The sequence below is a fragment of the Hydractinia symbiolongicarpus genome, chromosome 11 (genome assembly GCF_029227915.1).
Source record: "Hydractinia symbiolongicarpus strain clone_291-10 chromosome 11, HSymV2.1, whole genome shotgun sequence".
In the NCBI taxonomy this organism is placed as follows: domain Eukaryota; kingdom Metazoa; phylum Cnidaria; class Hydrozoa; order Anthoathecata; family Hydractiniidae; genus Hydractinia; species Hydractinia symbiolongicarpus.
Window position 1 is genome coordinate 21,735,902 of NC_079885.1, and position 19,446 is coordinate 21,755,347.

The 19,446-nt window shown below is 34.4% G+C and overlaps 4 protein-coding genes across 4 annotated transcripts; 3 read left to right on the forward strand and 1 right to left on the reverse strand.

The window, feature by feature from the left end:
* The first annotated feature begins 37 nt into the window (after nt 1–37).
* Nucleotides 38–6,353, forward strand: LOC130613686 (probable ATP-dependent RNA helicase ddx31). The gene is made up of 2 exons (XM_057435014.1): nt 38–170; nt 3,029–6,353. The coding sequence occupies exon 2, from the start codon at nt 3,042–3,044 to the stop codon at nt 5,064–5,066; it is 2,025 nt and encodes a 674-aa protein (XP_057290997.1). The 5' UTR covers nt 38–170; nt 3,029–3,041; the 3' UTR covers nt 5,067–6,353.
* Nucleotides 6,354–6,665: 312 nt separating this feature from the next.
* LOC130613688 (putative transferase CAF17 homolog, mitochondrial) lies at nt 6,666–8,206 on the forward strand. The gene has a single exon (XM_057435015.1). The coding sequence runs from the start codon at nt 6,938–6,940 to the stop codon at nt 7,922–7,924; it is 987 nt and encodes a 328-aa protein (XP_057290998.1). The 5' UTR covers nt 6,666–6,937; the 3' UTR covers nt 7,925–8,206.
* Nucleotides 8,207–8,294: 88 nt separating this feature from the next.
* Nucleotides 8,295–12,997, forward strand: LOC130613690 (ribosome-recycling factor, mitochondrial-like). Its single transcript, XM_057435018.1, has 6 exons — nt 8,295–8,870; nt 10,158–10,319; nt 11,269–11,390; nt 11,755–11,846; nt 12,133–12,292; nt 12,658–12,997. The coding sequence occupies exons 1-6, from the start codon at nt 8,633–8,635 to the stop codon at nt 12,733–12,735; spliced, it is 852 nt and encodes a 283-aa protein (XP_057291001.1). The 5' UTR covers nt 8,295–8,632; the 3' UTR covers nt 12,736–12,997.
* A 123-nt stretch (nt 12,998–13,120) lies between these two features.
* Nucleotides 13,121–19,315, reverse strand: LOC130613685 (uncharacterized). The gene is made up of 6 exons (XM_057435013.1): nt 18,608–19,315; nt 17,863–18,144; nt 17,067–17,245; nt 16,132–16,283; nt 14,984–15,842; nt 13,121–14,338 (listed from the first exon to the last, which is right to left on the reverse strand). Exons 1-6 carry the CDS (start codon nt 18,659–18,661, stop codon nt 13,477–13,479), a joined length of 2,388 nt encoding a protein of 795 aa, XP_057290996.1. The 5' UTR covers nt 18,662–19,315; the 3' UTR covers nt 13,121–13,476.
* Nucleotides 19,316–19,446: the final 131 nt, after the last annotated feature.

Here is a 19,446-nt window from a genome sequence, read left to right on the forward strand (position 1 = left end):
CCCTAGGAAATTGCAAGCCTAATTTTCAGCACCTAAACGAAAAAAAGCCCAGGGGTCCAAGTTCAACAACTGAACAAACAGACAGACTGTAGTTCAAAAAAAAGTATAAGTGGATCAGGTAGCTTTTGTCATAACAATGTTTTTAGAGGTGAAAAGTTTCCGTATTTTAGGTGGGTGAAGAGAGTGCAGAGCTACACAAATTTTGCAGTTTTAAGAACAATGTTAGAAAGTTCGAACAAAGATAATTTTTTAAAGCAAAATCTAGATAGCCAAGCATTATTTCCAGACAGATTTTTATTGTGGTTGCCTTTTGTCAGCTAATACACGGAATCACAGTCCCGATATTTACTTGCGCGCATCTAAGTGATTACGTAATGGCCAATGAGCGCGCAGAAATAGAGGTAAAAATGTAAACAAACCAAGCAAACATGGAGGAAAACGTTCAGAACAAACAAAATCCACAATAAAAACGTGGTGGAAATTGAGATTTCAACATTTATTCACTATATGTTTTAACCATGCTATACTTACACAATTTTATTTTAACATTCACGCAAATAACATGCATTCAAAGCTTGACTTCTTTCGCTTACCGCTCTGAGCACAGCATCTATGCGTAATCTTTGTTGTCACTTTTATGCTTGTTTAGTCAAAGTAATTTTCAGAAAGGGATTACGCAAAGTAGACATCCAATCTATGCTTTGAGTAAGCGATCAATTCACTATAATTTGAACCATAACATGTGCATTAACGAATGGTGCGTTGCACGAGCATAAATGATGACATAAACCCTCGTAAATTGAGCATTCGTCTATTTTCATTTTTCCATTTTAGTAACTATAATTTTGCCAAGGAGTATTGGCTATTCATGAATCCTATAACACAGCAGTTAGTCGATCTTTTTCCTTTTTTTCACTTTCCTAGCCTTGAGTTTTTCTGCACAATTGTTTTCTTACCTCCATTTCTGCGTACCCATCTTTTTTGGATAGCATTACATAATGTTATTTGATGCGCGCACAGGAAAAACATGGGACTATGATTGAGTGTATTATTCTTCCATTTCCACATTTTTTAGCATTTTACACTTTACAAACAAGGTTTGTTTTCACCCAGCAAAATTGTTATAATGGCAGATGTAGCACAAATGTGATTCGTCAATTAAGCAAAATGTCAATCATCACTACGGCAACGAAGCTGAACCGAATCGTCAAAGTTCAGGGGTACTGTCACTACTGAAGCTCTTGTTAAATTTACCTCTGCCCCAAACCTAATTTGCCCATAGCCAAACACAAAACATTATCTAAAGTCGGAAACAACTTCTGTTTTACAGAAAAAACCCAACATAAAATCTGGATTCTGAATTTGCAAAATGTTTCTGTATAAAAAAAGGTTTCCATTCTTATCCCTAAATGCGTCTTTTTGTTTTTCTTTATGAAAGTGCTGATTCACCCTAAATTGGCAAAAAAGCTGTTAAAAAACACATACTTTGTGATTGTAGTAAAGCACCAATGCTTTATCTGAGAACCCCTTGTGAACTTACTATGTTTAAAAAACAAAGAGTTTATGTCAACATTAGTTTGTCAATTAAAACAAGAATTGTTTGGGCTAAACATGCCTGTTATAGTGGCATACAGTTCTGGAATCAGGACACCTAACATCGTGAGCACGTATCACGTGCGACACAAATGATCCACGATCTAATCATGACCATCGTAATAGAAAAAATGGTAACCAAAAACTGTGATAATCACAATGTAAAAAAAAAATAACTGTGCTATTGCGATCGTCACCATTAATCGTGATTGGCGTGATGGATCGTGAATACTATTAAAAATATTAAACAATAGATGTGTATAATCTTCTGCCTTGTTTGTTTTGCATCTTGTTATTTTATTAGAAATTGGATAAAAGTTGACTCCAACTTAATTAGTTGCTCTACGGGCGTTGTGATAGTAGCTTACGCTTGGTCGGTTGGTTGGTTGGTGAAATAAAAATAATTTTATTGAGAATGTATGACGAAAACAACAACAACCACCAAAAAATATATTAAAAAAGTAACAATGGAGTTACGACAAGCATATTTTTATGTATTTTCGCATAACGCATGCAAAATTGTAACTAGTACTCAAGGTGAAGAGATTAAAATACTTTTGCATGATCAAAAACTTATTTCCAAAAAAAATTTTATGTTGCTTTGAGAGTTGTATGAGTTATTCTTGTGCTGTGTCGACAGTTATACAGAATATTCTTGTGTTGTTTTGAAAGTTATACAGCAAGTTATTCTTCTCCCACCTGAGAAAAACAAAAGTTATTTTCATAAAAAAAGATAGGATAAAAAATGTTTGTTTGCTTTCATTTTTTTTTTCTTTAAACTTTTTTGCTTGATATTATTTATTTTTTTTCGTTAAAATTAGGTTTGGTCAGGCCCGTAGAACAAATAATCAAGTTGGAGTCGTCTAAACAAGAAGGAGCTTACGACGTGGAAAATATTTTTGATTTAAAAAAGAAACAAAAAAACAATTATTTATATTTAATGGTGTCTCATGACATTAATTAAGTAATTATTATAATGTTCAAATATGTATCATGACAGTCAAAAGTTGACCCCATGAGGGATCAAGACTTCCACAATGCTAAAAAATTTTACTTTCACGGCAGCATCGCAATTTATGGTGTTAGGTGTCCTGATTTAGAATCAGTACTGTAAGTGTTTATTAACGGCAAAACATCAAACCTTGTAACCTAAAAGTCCTAAACATCACTTTGACTAACGGATGAGAAAAATTATTTTGCTCTGAATTTACATCCTTGCCAAATAAGTCACCCTAAAGTTTGTGATGAATTAAAAAAAACATGCAGTTTTCCGTAGGAGTATAAAGATGTGCTTTTATTCAGAAGTATTATACAGTTATGCTACAATTTTTTACCTAGGCCCTCATTTTCTCTGCATTACTTGACTATTTGACATTCCAAAGTGTTATATATTTGCAAATTTAACCGTACTCAATTTTCTCTCTCTGTGTTTTAGCAATATTACAGTGATGGCAGATGATGATGGTATTGTGTTAAACTTGACACCATTTGTGGAAAAACCAAAGAAAAAATCAAATGAAGCAGGCATACATAGGGCCAAGGAAATTAACAAGAATCATTTTGTTCCAGGTAAAAAGTCATCTGCACCTGAATCCACTGGCAAGTCAAAAGGTAAAGATGGTAGGAAAGCAAAAGAAAGAAAGTACATTGATCCAAAAGATTTTACCCCAATTTCTACCTTGTTCAATAAAAACCCAGATATACCTACACTTCCTGAATCAAGTGTGAAAAGTAACCTGCAAAAAGTTGTGTTTACTTCAGATAACGTGGATGATTTGTTAATTGGGCCTAGGTTGAAGGGTAACCTAAAAGAGCAATTTAAGTTTTCAACTTTGACCCATGTACAGAAATTAACCATACCAACATTGTTGCAAGGGCAGGACCTGATGATTAAATCTCCAACAGGTTCTGGTAAAACGATGTGCTATGCTATTCCTATTGTTGATAAGTTGAGTAAACTTGTTCCAGCAGTTAGTCGGTCAGATGGAGCATATGCTGTTGTTATTGTGCCGACACGAGAGCTTGCTTTTCAAGCATTCAACGTTATACAAGATTTATGCAAAAGCTGTATATCTATTGTCCCTGGACTGCTTATCGGTGGTGAGAAGTGTAAATCTGAAAAAGGCAGGCTACGTAAGGGTGTTAATATCATTGTGGCAACGCCTGGTCGTCTTGCGTACCACTTAAAAGAAACTGCATGTTTAGATATATCGAGAGTCTGTGTTGTTGTTTTAGACGAAGCTGATAAATTATTGGATATGGGCTTTGCAAATACAATTAGGGAAATCATTACTATTTTTGACAATGGAATTTCAGTTCCAAGACAGTCTGTTTTATTATCTGCAACTTTAAGCAGTGATATAAAGGACCTCGCATCAGTGAGTTTAAAAAATGCTGCTTTCATAGATACCGAAGAAGAAAATTCAAAAAAGGATAACAAAATGGATTCATTAAAAAAGCAGGAATTGGTAATGCCAAACTCTTTACAACAATATTATGTAACTGTCCCAGCAAAGTTGCGTTTAGTCTCTCTTCTGAGTTTTATTGCCTACAAGGTGTTTTTGAAGAAGCAGAAAAGTAAAATGATTATGTTTGCACCAAATATTATGACTGTCAAGTTTCTTTTAGCTGTAGTTAAGATGAGCCTTGCCAAGTATTTTAATATCGCAGGTGATATTGCTAAGAACATTCAAGTTCTTCATGGTGACATGCCACAGCCAGATCGGTTAAAGGCTTTTGAAAAATTCAAATCTTTGGAACACGGGGTCCTTTTATCTACAGATGTTGCAGCTAGAGGATTGGATATTAAAGGTGTTGACTGGATCTTTCAATATTCCTGTCCAACACAGACTGAAGATTATCTGCACAGAGTTGGGCGAACTGCTCGTATTGGTGAAGAAGGAAAATCTTTGCTGTTTATCTTGCCTTCAGAAATTAATTATGTGACCATGCTTTCCAACTCTGGCGTAGTTTTGTCAGAAATTAAATTGTTTGACATATTGGGCTTTCTCATGGATAAGAAGCTTTTAAAGGGTTCTAAGAATGATCTAAAAATAGAGAAGGCTGCTACATCGTTGCAAAATTGCATTGAAGAGTATCTTGTAACGACAGACGAGCTGCACCAAAAAGCAATACGAGCATACAAGTCATACATTCAGAGTTATACTACCTACCCAACAGCGCAGAAAGATATTTTCCATGTAAAATTTCTTCACCTGGGACATGTGGCTAAAAGTTTTGGCTTGCGTGAAGCACCTACAAAATTTGTTGCTTCGTTTGGAAGAATGCCTGTAAAAAGGAGACACGAGAGTGCAGAACAGAAAGAAAATGCTAAGAAGTTAAATTTACAAAAGCAAGCTGCTTTGAAGGACGGTGTTTTTTCAGGCCCTAGACCAGGAAAACTTAAAGTTGGATTGAAATCTACTTCTAACAAGAAGAAATTTGCCCAAAAGAAAAAGAAAATTAGAATTTAGCTGCTTTTATTTAATAAACTGTCAATTCAAAAAGTTTAAAATGTGTTTACATATATTATATATTAACCTCAACATGTTTTGTCAAGATATTTCCATTTTATTTAACATTGATTTACAATGCATTTTATCCACAACTATATAACCACTTGTCCACTTTGCAAGGATTTGTAGTACATTAGCAGGAAATTTCCCTAAATTAACAAACTGTTATGTAGATTTTTGAATGTCTTTGAAATTGATCTAAAACATCTTTTGACAGAGTGTAGATATTTTTTTGTTATCATACCAACCCACCTGATAATTACAATGTACACCAACATAGTTTAAAAGAATGTTTGGATTTTTTAAAAAGGAACAAAATGTAAAAGGCTAGTTCCACTTTTAGGCACAACAATCTCCTGTAAAAAAAGATTGCTTGTTGATTATCAATTTGTTTCTCAAGGTCACAGTATGCGATGAAGTTTTAATTGTTCACATAAATATAGGATAAAGATTAACCAGGCTATTCCAATATTTTATGTATTTTACTCAACACCTGTAAAGCAAATCGAACAGAACTTTCTCAAAATAATTTCGTACTTTAGCTATTTTTCAGTTTTATATTCTACGTATTAAACCTTTTGTTATCTTATGTATTTAACTGGTGCCATACACAAACATAGCCATTTATTTTGTTTTGATAAGTTTTTTAACTCAATTCAACAAACTTTTGTGTGTTTCTTTTATAATACAAGTTGTGGGTGTGGTTGTTACGATAAGGAGTTTTTCTTATTTTAATTTCATTTGTTTTCTTCCACTTCATGCACTGTTCAGATTGGTTAAAAACATGCACATACTTGCTGAAATTTAAATATGTTTGGTTTTGATTTTTTTCATTTTTCTTAACTTATGGTTTTATGTGATACATATCAAAAGCCACTAATCAAACAATGTATCATCACCTTTATGGAAATGTTTTGCACCAATTGGATCAAAAGCCAATGTCAAATTGTAGTTTAAGAATCAGAACCGTTCATTTATTTAGGAAGGAATTGTACGAATTTAGATTAAGTAGGAAATGTTAGGTAAAAGAACTTTGTTAGTTTTTTATGGAAATTAAAGAAGAATTTTCCCGCAATCATTTTTAATAAAAAATATATAGGTGTAGTATTTATTATTATATTTATATATTTTCTTTTTGTTTTACTTTATGCAACATCTTTGAAAAATAGTTGTGTGACTTCATTTTTAGACTTGATAGTTTGTGTATAATCGATTTTTGGAAAGATATTCAAAGTTATACGTCAATTACTTCTTTGTTTCTAATATATGTATGATAAATATCACTGGCTTTCCTTTTGAAAAATATTTATTTCACTTAGATTCATCTGATTTTCTTTCCTGTAACCAAACTTGGAAAAAACTCTGGACCAACTATAGAAGAATCTCCTGTCCCTATAAATCTTTGACAAATATATAGTGAAAGAAAAAAAATTATTAATAGTTTTAATACCTATCATCACACACAACTTGATTTTTTGTCTTCTAAATATTCAAAGATATTCCTTTCTTGTTTCAAGGTTTGCGGATAGCCTGAAATACATATCAACTAAATATTTGTTCTCATACACTGATTATGGTAAATAAGCTCTGGAATATGTTGTTTTTCTTCTCTGATGTGCTTCATGTATATAACTAACTTGTTTTCTTTTTACTTTGTTTGTATAGCATATATGATATAAGAATAAATACCATGTAGTATTTATGACTTATTCAGGCTAATGTTTGAGCAAAAAAATAATACAGTGAAGATTGTTATTGCTTTCCTCAGCAAAACATTTCGACAGTCAATAGATTTTAATACATTTTTTGTTAATTTTTAGCAGAAAAAAATGCTACAATTTGTAAGATATTTCAAACCTAGTTGGCGTATGTTATTCTCACCACGTGTTCATGTTAGTAATCCCAAGAATGCTTTCTCTACAGAATCTACATGTATGAGATTGGTGCCGCTTTCACACCGGTCAGTTGTTCAAGTTCAGGGAAGGGACAGTTTAAAATTATTACAAGGTTTGTTGACGAATGACATGACTTTGCTATCTAAAACCAACGTTATTTATTCTATGGTTTTAAATGTTCAAGGGCGAGTAGAATGTGACGTTTTGATATACAATGGAGAGGAAAATGAGTACCTAGTGGAATGTGACACGGAAGCTGTGGAGAAAATTACACAACTGTTAAGAAGGTATAAGTTAAGATCAAAAGTCAAATTTGAACTGTTACAAGACGTGAAGACTTATTGTTTGTTTTCTGAACCTGAAAGAATAAATAAAATCAGCATTGGAAATCTGTACAAGGACCCCCGTCTGCCCGATCTTGGACACAGGATATTAACAAGAACAAACACAGATGACTTACTGAAGAATTTAAAAACGCATGCAGATGTTAATGTGGAACCAATAGTTAGCTATGTTGAAACGAGGTATAAACTTGGAATATCTGAAGGTGTAGCTGAAGTTGACAATGCAATACCATTAGAGCATAACATTGTATTTTTAAATGGTGTGAGTTTTAACAAAGGTTGTTACATTGGTCAAGAATTGGTTGCTCGTGCACATCACACAGGGGTTATACGGAAACGAATAATGCCTTTGAGATTTCTCACTAACAGTGTCATGGCAACACCTGGTTGTCACATACTAAATCAGAAAGAAAAACGAATAGGGAAAGTAATAGGACGTAATGGTGAATATGGAATTGGTTTAATGAGACTAAAAGAAGCGTTTAATGAAAAAACAGAGTTTCATATACAAGCACATGATAAAATACGTGTTGATGTAAAAAAACCAAAATGGTGGCCAGATGATCTTAAGTATTAATTCTTATTGTGTGTATACCTTTAAATTTTTTAGAAAGAACATCTTTGGTTATTTTCTAATTTTTCGTGATTCTTAAGTTGTCATGGAAACATGACACGAAATAGAAATATTTGGAAAATAGGTTTATCTCCTCTTCAGTGTACGTTGCTGGCATATTGCCAGAGAAGTCTGTGAAACACAGTTAATTCACAACAAAAAAATTATCAACCTTAAGTTAGTTATAAATACAATTTTTTATTTATTTGGCCTCAACTTATGCTTAGCCCTATTTTTATCTCGTACATGTAAATAAACAAAATAAACAAAAATAAAGAAAAGAATAATAAAAAAAATTAGAACTTGTTGTTGTGTTTTAGTATTCTTGTATTTGATGATTGCATATTTGTGCGTTTTTTTGCCATTTTCAATAGCCTTTTTTCTAGCCTATTTTTTTGTAAATGGTACGTAATGAATTCCTCCTCCATAATCAATGTCACTATATACAATTATTTTCTTTTCTAATATTTATATTTTAGTCGTTTAGTAGTCTCTGAAGTTTTGTAGAAAACCTTTTGAGGGGTGCCTTTTTATGAAAATAAGTTTGTATTTGATATATTAGAATTATTTATTTGTCACGTGACTGGTATTGTATTTGTCACGTGACTGGTATTGAACTTTACTTTACACTGTTTTGTATTAGCATATTTTTTTAAAATTTTCAGTAGAAACATGTCTGTCATTCGGTTTATCCACGGACTTGGAAAACTTACTTTACAAAAACACATTAACCAGTTATCAACCGTTGGTTCCACCGTTATTAAATCATCCAACATAGTGCAGAGAGATTACTCGCGACAATTTAGTTCCATGGAATATGTTGGGTTGCTTTGTAGACGTGGTAATGTGATGTTTCAACAAAATGGTTGCGGGTGCTTGATTCTCTTAAAAAGAATGAAAACCAAGAAAGGTAGGTTGTGGAGGTTTTGCTACTAAAAAAAGAATATTTCATTTCTTAAAAAACTATTTAATGCTAATGTGTAGTGTTACAGTGTTTATTTATTTTTATTTTCCGCTTTTTTATTGGGTCAAAATATAACAGGAGGGGTTTAAAAAAATTGTTGAAGTTGTTGATAAGCCAATTGATATTCTCCAGGAAGATCAAGAGAAAAACTTTTGTCATAAAATCATAAAAAATATTCTCGTTAACTTTGATTGTCCTGGTAGGTTTATTTTATTCTAGTTCGTTAGTAAATTTGAAGTTTAAGATACAGCCTTCGAATTTCGCTTCGGCACTCGGCAATTGTCGAAGTAATTGCCGAAGTATTAGCAGTTATAAGGCTTTCGCTTCGGCAATAATATTGCCGAAGAAAAACTCGCTCGTCGACTGTTGTAGTTTCTCTTTTTTATGAATATTCATATTATCCATACTTCTAGATTTCATCAAACAGATATCGCCACAATGACACAAATAACTTTCCACTGCCCACTTCGAAAACGACGAAAAATAAAAAACGTATAGTCCCGATGCCCCCAGCTATCGAATTATCTTTTAAGGGAGAATGTTGTGAAACCCTTAAACGACGTGAAGGTAGACAACACGATCCGTTCAACCAATGCACTGCACTGTGTTGACAAACTTAATATCGGCCCCGTAGTTTTATTCAGTTCGGCCTGCGGTTTAAAATGGTGGAGTGACAAAGTAAGGTTGTATTATCGTTTCCAAGAAAAACAAAAACATCAGGATTAACTCAGTTGAATTTGTTGATGTTTGATACTCGTCAAGGCTTGGCATCATATTTATATTTTTTTCATTTTAAAAAGTGCCGAAAAAAGTGAAAGTCTGCCGAGGCAATTACCGAAGGTTTTCAGTGCTTTTGACCATTGTCTTCGGCATTTTTTCTGCCGAAGGACTGCCAAAGTGATTTTGAAAAATTGTAAAGTTACTTCGGCAATTATTTGCCGAAGCAAGTATATCTGAAATTCGAAGACTGAGATAATGTCCTATTTCATGATTTCATCAACATTTCATAAAAACTTAACGCAGCCTCGATCAGTTAAGTTCTAGTTAAGTTAGTTCTCATTAAGCTACCCTCTAATTTCTTTGAGGAAAGCACAGAATTATCTTACAGATTTTAATAAAATAGACCAAAAAGTCCTCTAATTTTGTCTTTTAATTTTACCAGCCAGTTAGAAATCTTCACTTTATTTTTTCCTAATATAATTTACATTTGATGCATGCTTTTTTTTTTCTAAGCCAAGAAGGCACAAAAAGCGACATCTTCATCTTCATTGAAATTAGACACTTCATTAGCTGAAGGTGTGATTGACTTACATGAAATGAAACGAGAAATGAAAGCATGTGTTGAAAAACTTCAAAAGGATTTCAAACAGAAATACGCTGCGAAACTAACGTCAGGTTAGTCTGTCTGTCTGTCTGTCTGTCTGTCTGTCTGTCTGTCTGTCTGTCTGTCTGTCTGTCTGTCTGTCTGTCTGTCTGTCTGTCTGTCTGTCTGTCTGTCTAGCTGGCTGTCTGGCTGGCTTCCAGGCTGCGTCTTTTTTAAGAACGGAATGACAGGTGTTGGAAATCTGTAGTTGTACACAAATCAAAATTTGGGATCAAACTACAATTTGGACCTTGAGTATTGATTACTCTTAAAATTGTTTATCCTAAAGCATCTCTTTTTTTCTTTCCAATTCAGGAAAGATTTAATATTTGTCTAATCTCTAAATGTGATTGTTTACTAAATTCTCCTAAACATATTGAATTCTAAAAGTATTACTAAATGCCTAAAACAGACATTCGTACGATAAAAAATAAGAACATTATCTACTAATAAAAACATTACAATTTAAACATGTATATATGTGTCGGTTAAATAATGGTTGGATAATTTTTTATTTCTATACAGAACACAAACAGAGCGTATTATTTCGGTTTGTCTGTTCAGTATTCATGTTACTGTGGAAAGTTTATCATTTCTTGAACATGATAGTTTAGTAGGCGACGTTTCGGGAGATCCTTCTCCCATCATCAGGCAAAGTAAAGTTTTACTTTGCCCGATGATGGGAAAAGAATCTCCCGAAACGTCGCCTACTAAACTATCATGTTCAAGAAATGATAAACTTTCCACAGTAACAAACAGAGCGCTTTGATTGGCTGGCAGAAATTTTTGAGCACTTTAATTGGCTGGTAGAGATTTTTAGTTAATATACCTGAATTGGAAAGGAATAAAGTCATACATTTGGTGCGGTTATAGTATGCCCTTAAAAGAGAATTCGCGAAAATAATTACAGCTCGCGAATATTAGTAGGGCGCGAAATATGCTACTTTTCAAGTAGTGTTATTTATTGCTTTTATTGGACAGGGTTGCTAGATACTTTACGTGTACAAATTGACGGAGAAAACACTCCCTTATATGAAGTTGCTCAAGTTACGTCTGATGGCAAAGAATTCACAATAACACCCATGATGGAGGGTGTAAACAACGTACGTTTTCGTTGATTTTGTACGATAAATAGTTACTATGGTTTGATTGATCTTTGTAACGACAATTTTTTCTGAAGAATATTTAGTTTCTGTTAAGGCTGCTACGAGCTATTGGATATTGCTTAAACTCCACCGTAGTGTATATACCTCAACTGTATACCTTTAAAACGGAAAAATAATTCTGATCGAATAATGATGTAAGTTTGAACAGACACAGCTTCTTATATTGAATAATGAAACATTTTGAGGAAGTTCACCCACCTGTATCACCACTTTTCTGAATCTTATTCCAGTGACCACTTGGTATTATTTTCCGTGCTTATGCCGAAAATTGTGTTTTGAAGGACTGGCTTGTTATGTTTAGATGCAAAAACAATTGATGACATCAATTCATGCTACTGGTCTAGACCTAAATCCTAAACTCGATGGTTCAACCATAAAGATACCTATATCCCTGTAAGCTTTGTTTGTAAATCAAGTCAAATTTCTTTGAATAAGGGTACGCAGTAGGGTTAGGGTACGCAGTTTATTTGTAAAAACAGTAAGTTTTTGTTGTTGTTTTTTTTTCTTATTGATTTTTTGTGTTATATTTGTGTTTTTAAAATCTTAACCCAAATTTTTTTTTGCGTACGTTTAGTTTTTTATGTTAACGTTCCAAAAGACTTCGTGTTATCAAATTAACTATGCCACTATTTTCTTAGACGTTACAGTAACGTACCCCCACTTCGTTTTTAACCTGTAGGGCGTCGTCAGAGTATAAAGAGAACTTATTAAAACTTTCTAAGGCTGCAGCTGAGAAGTCTAAAGTAGCTTTGCGAAAAGTTCGACAACAAGGAATGACCGACTTGAGAAAAACAAAAGATAGTGTTTCTAAAGATAACTTGAGATTGATCGAGAAGCAGGTTGGTTTTTATTTGTTAATTTGTTTGTTTGTTAGTTTGTTAGTTTGTTTGTTTGTTTGTTTTTTATTTGAGGAAGCGTTTAAGTTTTCCCCTGGAGGTTAAAGCCTAAAATGTTCTGAATGTTTGTCCTATTAAAAACACGTTAATATAATTTATTTTCCTGGAAGAAAACGTTGCTTCGAATTTCTTAATTATCTTACTTCTTTAAGAGAGGTCTATAAAAACAAACCTCGAACATTTGAAGACCTGATTGAAACAGTAAACAAAAAATTCAGATCAAATTTTGTATTATAAATTGTTTTGTTTTGGTGTTAACATAGTTCCTATGAATTGAGTTCCTATAAATTGTAAGCCATTTTCTTCAGATTCAACAACTTACAGACGCGCATGCGCAAGAAGTTGATCATATATTGGCTGTAAAGGAGTCTGAACTTAAGAGTTGAAGAAAGCTTTTGTCATGGTAAGCTATAAGGTAAAAACAAGACATGCGTGAAATATTCCAGGCTGTAAATCCGATTATTCCGATTACTATATGGGGATTTGGTGGGACGCGTTGCCTGAGCGATTCGTAGTTTTGGTTCTGTTCTATGTTGGATGGAATCCAATCATGCTGACGGTTTTTAACACAAGTTTCTGTATTTTTTTATGAATAGGTTTTCAATTTTTTAAGGAATAATTTGAAATAGTTGTTGTTGTCAAATTGAAGTAGAGCTATTATCCGAAGTTAGCGTGATTCGCAACCTCGATTCCAGGGCTTTTTTCTCTTTTTGATATCGAGACGGCCAGAAAGAAAAGGATTTCGTCTTGTCGTACCGTAAAGAGACAAGGAGCCTGCGGTCGAGGTTGCTTGACTCGATCTGCGGGTCACAGACGAACCCGCTATAGTACTACGCTACGAGCGGCTACAAATCGTATAAAGAATGGAAAAGTACGGATGTGTCATGATAAACCTTCATCTACAGACTGTCGTTGTCTTGTCGAATCCTATCTTAATAGCATTATTTATTTGCTGACAAAATTTTGGCGATCGTTGTTTTTGTTTTCAAGAAATATGTGATTTTCGGCTTTTTAGTTCATTGCCGAAATTATAAGAAAATTTACAAGTCGTCAGTTGTATATGTAAACTAAGCTCTGAATACTTATTAAAAATTACGACACCTGGTCCGTTTTTTTTGCTTTTGCTGTTATGGTTGCATGACGAATAATTTATTGTGAAATCCAAGAAATTCATCCTCTTCTATATTTTTATCACTGCACTTCTGTCCTGGGATGTATCCGTTTCCTCGAGATAGACGATTTTGAGCGTGTTTCTCTCTCGGTATTTCATCGATAAGTTTATTTCTAGGCACCTCTCTTCCTAACGTCACAGAGCGTTCTTTGAGTTGGATTTCTTCGTTTTTCTCGTGTTCTCGATTCAGTGTAGTAGCTTTTCGAGAGTTGCTTCGCGCTCTAAATTCATCCAACATTGAATCGAATGGTGATTTAAGTGGTGGCTGTTTTACTGGCAGAGTACTTAAACGGTTGGGTTTCGGATTATTGCTTAATAAAGGTGGTAATACGGGCGGTGGGGGAGGAGGTGGGGGCGGTGGTGATGGTAGTACAGAAGTTGGCTCATGTCTTCTGGAGTTTTCTGTAGTTGGCTTGTCCCTACTAGCAACTGCGTTCTCTATGATAGCTTGGTTATAAGGAAGCTCAGTTCTTTTATTTTTCATTTTATTTTTATTTTGTTTTTGAAGTTTCTCAACGCCACTCGGTGATTTGCTTGGACCGATAGACGGTCTTTTGCCGTAATCATTCGACGCTTGTTGCGTCTTTTCGACGTTTAAGTCGCTTTGTGTGTCTCGTTTAAACATTTGATTAACAAAGCCAAAAAACTCTCCTCCTGGTGTGTCTAATATTTCTTGATTTCTGTCGTGGATGTCTTGTGCTTTCCCATCCAAAGACAAATCTGTTGAAGAGCGTTCTTTGCGCATGTTAGTTAGTGACCAACTGCGTAAAATTAATTCGTCTATTTGTGCTTCGTGTTGCTTCAATCGCTTGCGAATTCTAGGATAAGGAAAATGTATATAAGAAGTTATTAAAAATAAGTTTTTCTGTTATTAGTGGAACAACGGTGGAAATTAAACTCCGCACAAATTATGTTATTAGGACGAGGGCCCGAATTTTGATATTTTTTATTTCTCATTTAAAACATTTTGAACTTATGTCATGTAAATTCTCGTTGGTTATTATTTTGTTATTTTGGTCTGAAATGGCAAGCATGTCCCGTTTTTCCAAGTACTAAACCAACCCGGGCTGTGGCTTGGTTTGTACAATACAGGCATTCTAAAAATGGCGGCTAGTGCTTTTAAACTTGTTAACCTGGTCTAAGCATTTGCTAAAGTAAAGTGTCTGTCGCCATTTACTGGCTAAAGCATTGGTTATATATGTTGTTAGGCGATTTTAGCAGCCATTTTTTAAAAAATTGTGTCTAGTCTAGCTTATAAAGTTGTAAAGTTTTTAGTCAAACAGTGAAGCTATAGGTAGAAATTACCATTAATATGTAGTGGAACTGAGCTTTTTGTAAAGTTCGGTTTAAATCATTTTACCACGTGGTTCTTGTCCTATCTCAGGGAAGCTCTGTTGAGAACACGTGAAAGCTTTGCTTGCGGAATTCGTTAAATATAGTGTCTCAATGAATTGGCTACTTACTGACGCCTTTGGCATGTCAAACAAATGGCTAGCAAAACAACCAACATGATCGCAACGATAGTAAGAACTAACAGCACATAGTTGACGTTGATCTTAATGTCGTGACTTTGTCGGACGACTGGTGGAATATATGTCGAATAGACTGACGAGGTTAGTATGACTAAGCGGCTTTTCGATTTTGATTTTATCAACGAAAATTTCTCGTGTTTTGTGGAAGCTGATGTGACGACATGTTGACTTGCGCGACTGTCTTTTTGAAGTGAAGCTGTATTCAAAAATGGTGTTTTACTTGTCATTACATCACGGGAAGGAACAGATGACGACCGAAATGAAGGAGTTACGTACAGAACGGTTTTCGAATATTTACTCGTTCGTTTAACATTGCTAGAAGAAGTTATATGCGTTGTGTCCATGTGCTTTGTTTTGATTGGTGATGTGGCTGGTGTTGCCGTACATCTTGTCGATGGCGTTTCAGATAACGTTAAAGTCTTAACTAACCGTACGACAGTTGTCGATTGTATTGTTAAGACCTTACTTGAAGGTGTTCTTGAGTGTAAGCGATTCCAAGAGAGAGTGGCACTTCTAGTCATTTTCTTGCTAACTGACATACGTGTAGAAGTCAACGGCGAACTAAAAGTTGTCTTCGTTTCGAAAACGTTAGTTTTAGCAGAGTTTCCGTAAGTCGGCGTTAGCGTATGATGCGACATCTTAGTGTTAAATGTAAGTGTTTCTGATTGGATCGACGTTGTTTCCAAAACTTTTGATTGGCTGGTCAATTGTGATGTTTTATATGATTGGACGGAGGTTTTTATCGAACGTATTGTGATTGGTGCGCTGGAAATGCTGCTTGACACATTTGCTAGAAAAAGAAAGTAGGCTCAATACACAGTTCTGCGAAAAGATTTGGATTCTGAACATTTTTAGTTTATGAACTTTAATTTAGTATAAATTTATTTTAACACAACCATGGAATTTAAAAATGTGTCCCACTAAACAGAAGAAAGGAATATAAATTAACAAATATATATATATATTTGTATATGTATATAAAGCGCTTATTCGAAAGGAACTCCAAACTCTATCTAAGTCTTTTCTTTATGAAAAGGCAGCCTTTTTGTAGATAATATCGTTCAAAAGAGAACACTTACATTTTGTACAGTTCGAGGTAATATCCTTCCATCCTGGTAAGCAGGTCATATTACCATGGATACTACAGGTGTAATGCCCAAAGTCGTCGTCTCGACCAATGCATATTGGTGTTAAGCAATCTGGTAGATTATAGTTGCCATAACAACTGGCCCTTAAATTAAAAGTAGTAACATGATTTTATATTTCCTATGTCGTTCAGTCACATATGGTCGTTTTTATCATGGAAGCAGAATGTTGTAGCCGAACAAGACTGCATTTTTTTTGCTGAAGCTTCACTGATGAATTCTTAATGTAATCCTTGGTTAAGTTGGAATATCAACAAATCCAGTGAAATGGATAAATTCACATTATCTAGATATATGCTACCCGCTGCTAGACTTGAATTTCCAACGGAGACAACAAAAATATTCGACTAATCTAGAGTGCTCGATAATTTGAAAATTAGAGATTCTAAGATAGATAAAGTTTAAGTTAACGATAATTTATTTATTTACGGGCAATGAGTGGGTGAAGCACGGGTCATGATTTAAGGACCTTATTTATCCTGATGCCTATTGGGTCGTATTTGAGGTCAAAGAAATGAGATTTGTCGACTTCAGTTCGTTAATAAGAGGATGTGCTGGGGGCAATTTTCCACCAGCAAAGTGTTCGTACGAAGAAATCTTAATAGAAATGACAATGTTCGGCTTATACGATATCCGAGTTTTTATAAAAGGAAGTTTTGAGACAGAAAATAAACAGACCAGTATTCTTAATAAGCAAACTTTGCAACGTCGGCATTATTAACATTGTTGTGTTCTTACATCTCTGGTTGCTTTTATACTAAGGGAAAAAACAGGGAGGGTCGATTTTGATCAAAATCTTCCCCAATTTAGCTGAATCCGGTTATTGTTTTCACCACTAAGACTAGTTATCCATGTTGGAATGAACTTACCTATATTGAAACATAAGTTTTCGCCCTGCATTCATCCATTTCGCGTCTTTAACTTTTAATTCATGAGGGATAAATATACCGGTGTTTTCTCTTGTTGCGTAGGTGGTGGTAAATTTTCCTTGTAGTGAATCAAAAAATTTCCCTTCGTTGTATATAATAAAGTTCATTTGGAATTCGTCCTAATATTAAATAAGATTGAGTATATTAATGCGTATGTTTTGCGTATGGAAGATATTAGACAAAAGTCGTGCAGAACGTCAGGAAATATATTATAGGTGCACAGCCTTGTCCCCAAGTCTCTTTTACGCCAATGATATCACGGAGTCGTCCCTTCAGACTATCGTAGGCATAGAAAAGCCCTGACGATGAGGTTGGTAACTGCGTAAAAAACGATTCATGATCTTTACCCGTGTAGACTAGCAATACGGCGCTGAAAAGAACTTTTAAACAGTAGGATACTATGTGTAAATTGATATCGTATTTGTTGATGTTAAACTCTTCGAACAACCTTATCCTCGGGGCATCTTGTATCTTTTTCCACATTGTGACGGCATTACTAATATTCGTATCACCGTGCCAATGTCAAAAAAATACGAAAAAAACCTGGGGATGAAGTTGACTCTTCGAAGTTATTTTCCACTTGCAAAATATCGGATTTATAAAACTCAGTGGTAAAGTGAATAATGGAATTCCATAGGTGGATACACTACACTAGCAGGAAATATCTACTATGACTGATCCAACTTCATTCCCAGTCCCTAAAAAGCGCGTCTACATATAAAGGTGAAGTACTCACTAGTACGCGTTGAAACGGTATGCTCCATGGATTTCGAATCGATGCGGAAGCGTTTAAAACATCATGATGGAACTCCACCACAGTTGTTGAAATACCGCGCAGTTTATCCGTACCGATGCATTGCTTTTTTGCTGGATTATTAACTTTATTAATACATATCTGGAAACTATATGCACATTTTCTTGAGATTTCCCTACATTCTACCAAACCATTAGAAAAAAAATTTGTAACTCCATCATATTTTACAAGTTCAATCTCCAGAATACCAGAACAATTTGTGAGCTAGGTAAAGTTTAATAAGAGACAGTTATCAAAAATATCTCGTGTAAAACTAAGAAAAAGTGTCAGGATCAGTGAGATAAATATCCTATTTACGGGCAACTTTCGGCTGTTTGTTAAGAAAACGATAAAAAGGCAATAATTGGCAAACCCTAACTCTAACCCGTTGACTTTGGGAGGATGTATTACTTTCAAATTTAATCCACGCCCTGTCTGGGGTACCGGATACCTAACGCAGGGTATTTTGGCGGGAGTAGATTTGGCGAAATCGGCGGAATTTAATATAGCCGAAAGGAATGTTAGATTTGGCGGGAATATAATTTCGTGGAGTTTTGTCAAATCCATCAATTTTCCTTTTCGCCAATATTTTTTCCCTTTGAGGTAGAATAAAAAAGTTAATTTGAATCTCCATTTTTCTTCTACGGTGAAAGGCTTACTGAAAAGAAGAATTACTTAAACCACTTACCCCAAGATAACTTAGCAGAGACAGACAGATAAAAACACTGGTCTGGTTGAACATCTCGATACTACAACTTTTCAAAGATGATTATAAAAGTGCTGACGAACTCACAAGTTGTATTGATGCTCTCCATCATTGATCTTCCATCCCTCGTTTTATCAGCATTCGACTTTGTAATATAACTCACAGCGAAGAAGTGTTCAAAACATTGACACGAGGTAAACATACACCATTCTGTTTAGTGGCTACCTATTTTTTTACTCCTTTATTTTTAATCTTATTTTTTGTCGCAACAACTTTGCAACATGATGATGAAAGTTATCCTTTTTCCGTCATCACGAATTTTTGCCGCCTTCGTTGTTTACTCACGAAGATAAATATATAAACAAACATGACGTTAAAACAAAGGGGATTTTGACTTTGCGAACGAACTCGTTATAAACATAAACCCACACATCGCTAATATTATCTTTTCAAATCCTTTTTAGTCCAGGAAAACATGAGTTGGTAAAATCTCCGCTATTAAAGCCGCGAAATCGCAAACATTTCTTTTTAAGTAAATTTTCTGTAAAAATGTTTGAACCGTCCTTATATATCCTTATGGATTTACGAAGAGAGCAATGCCCTGCTGTAAATAAAACGTGTGTTTGAAAACCAAACATTGTTACTCAATCTCAGCAAGGCTTGCCTCATATTTAAAAAGCCATAAAAGGCCTAAGTTCAAGCTTTGTTATAACCATTGGTTACGTTGATGGTATTTCCATAGTTTCCTTTACAAATAGACGACTTTGGTGACCACAACTGGGACCTTAGGTTTTGTAAAAGATTTAACAACATTAAAATAG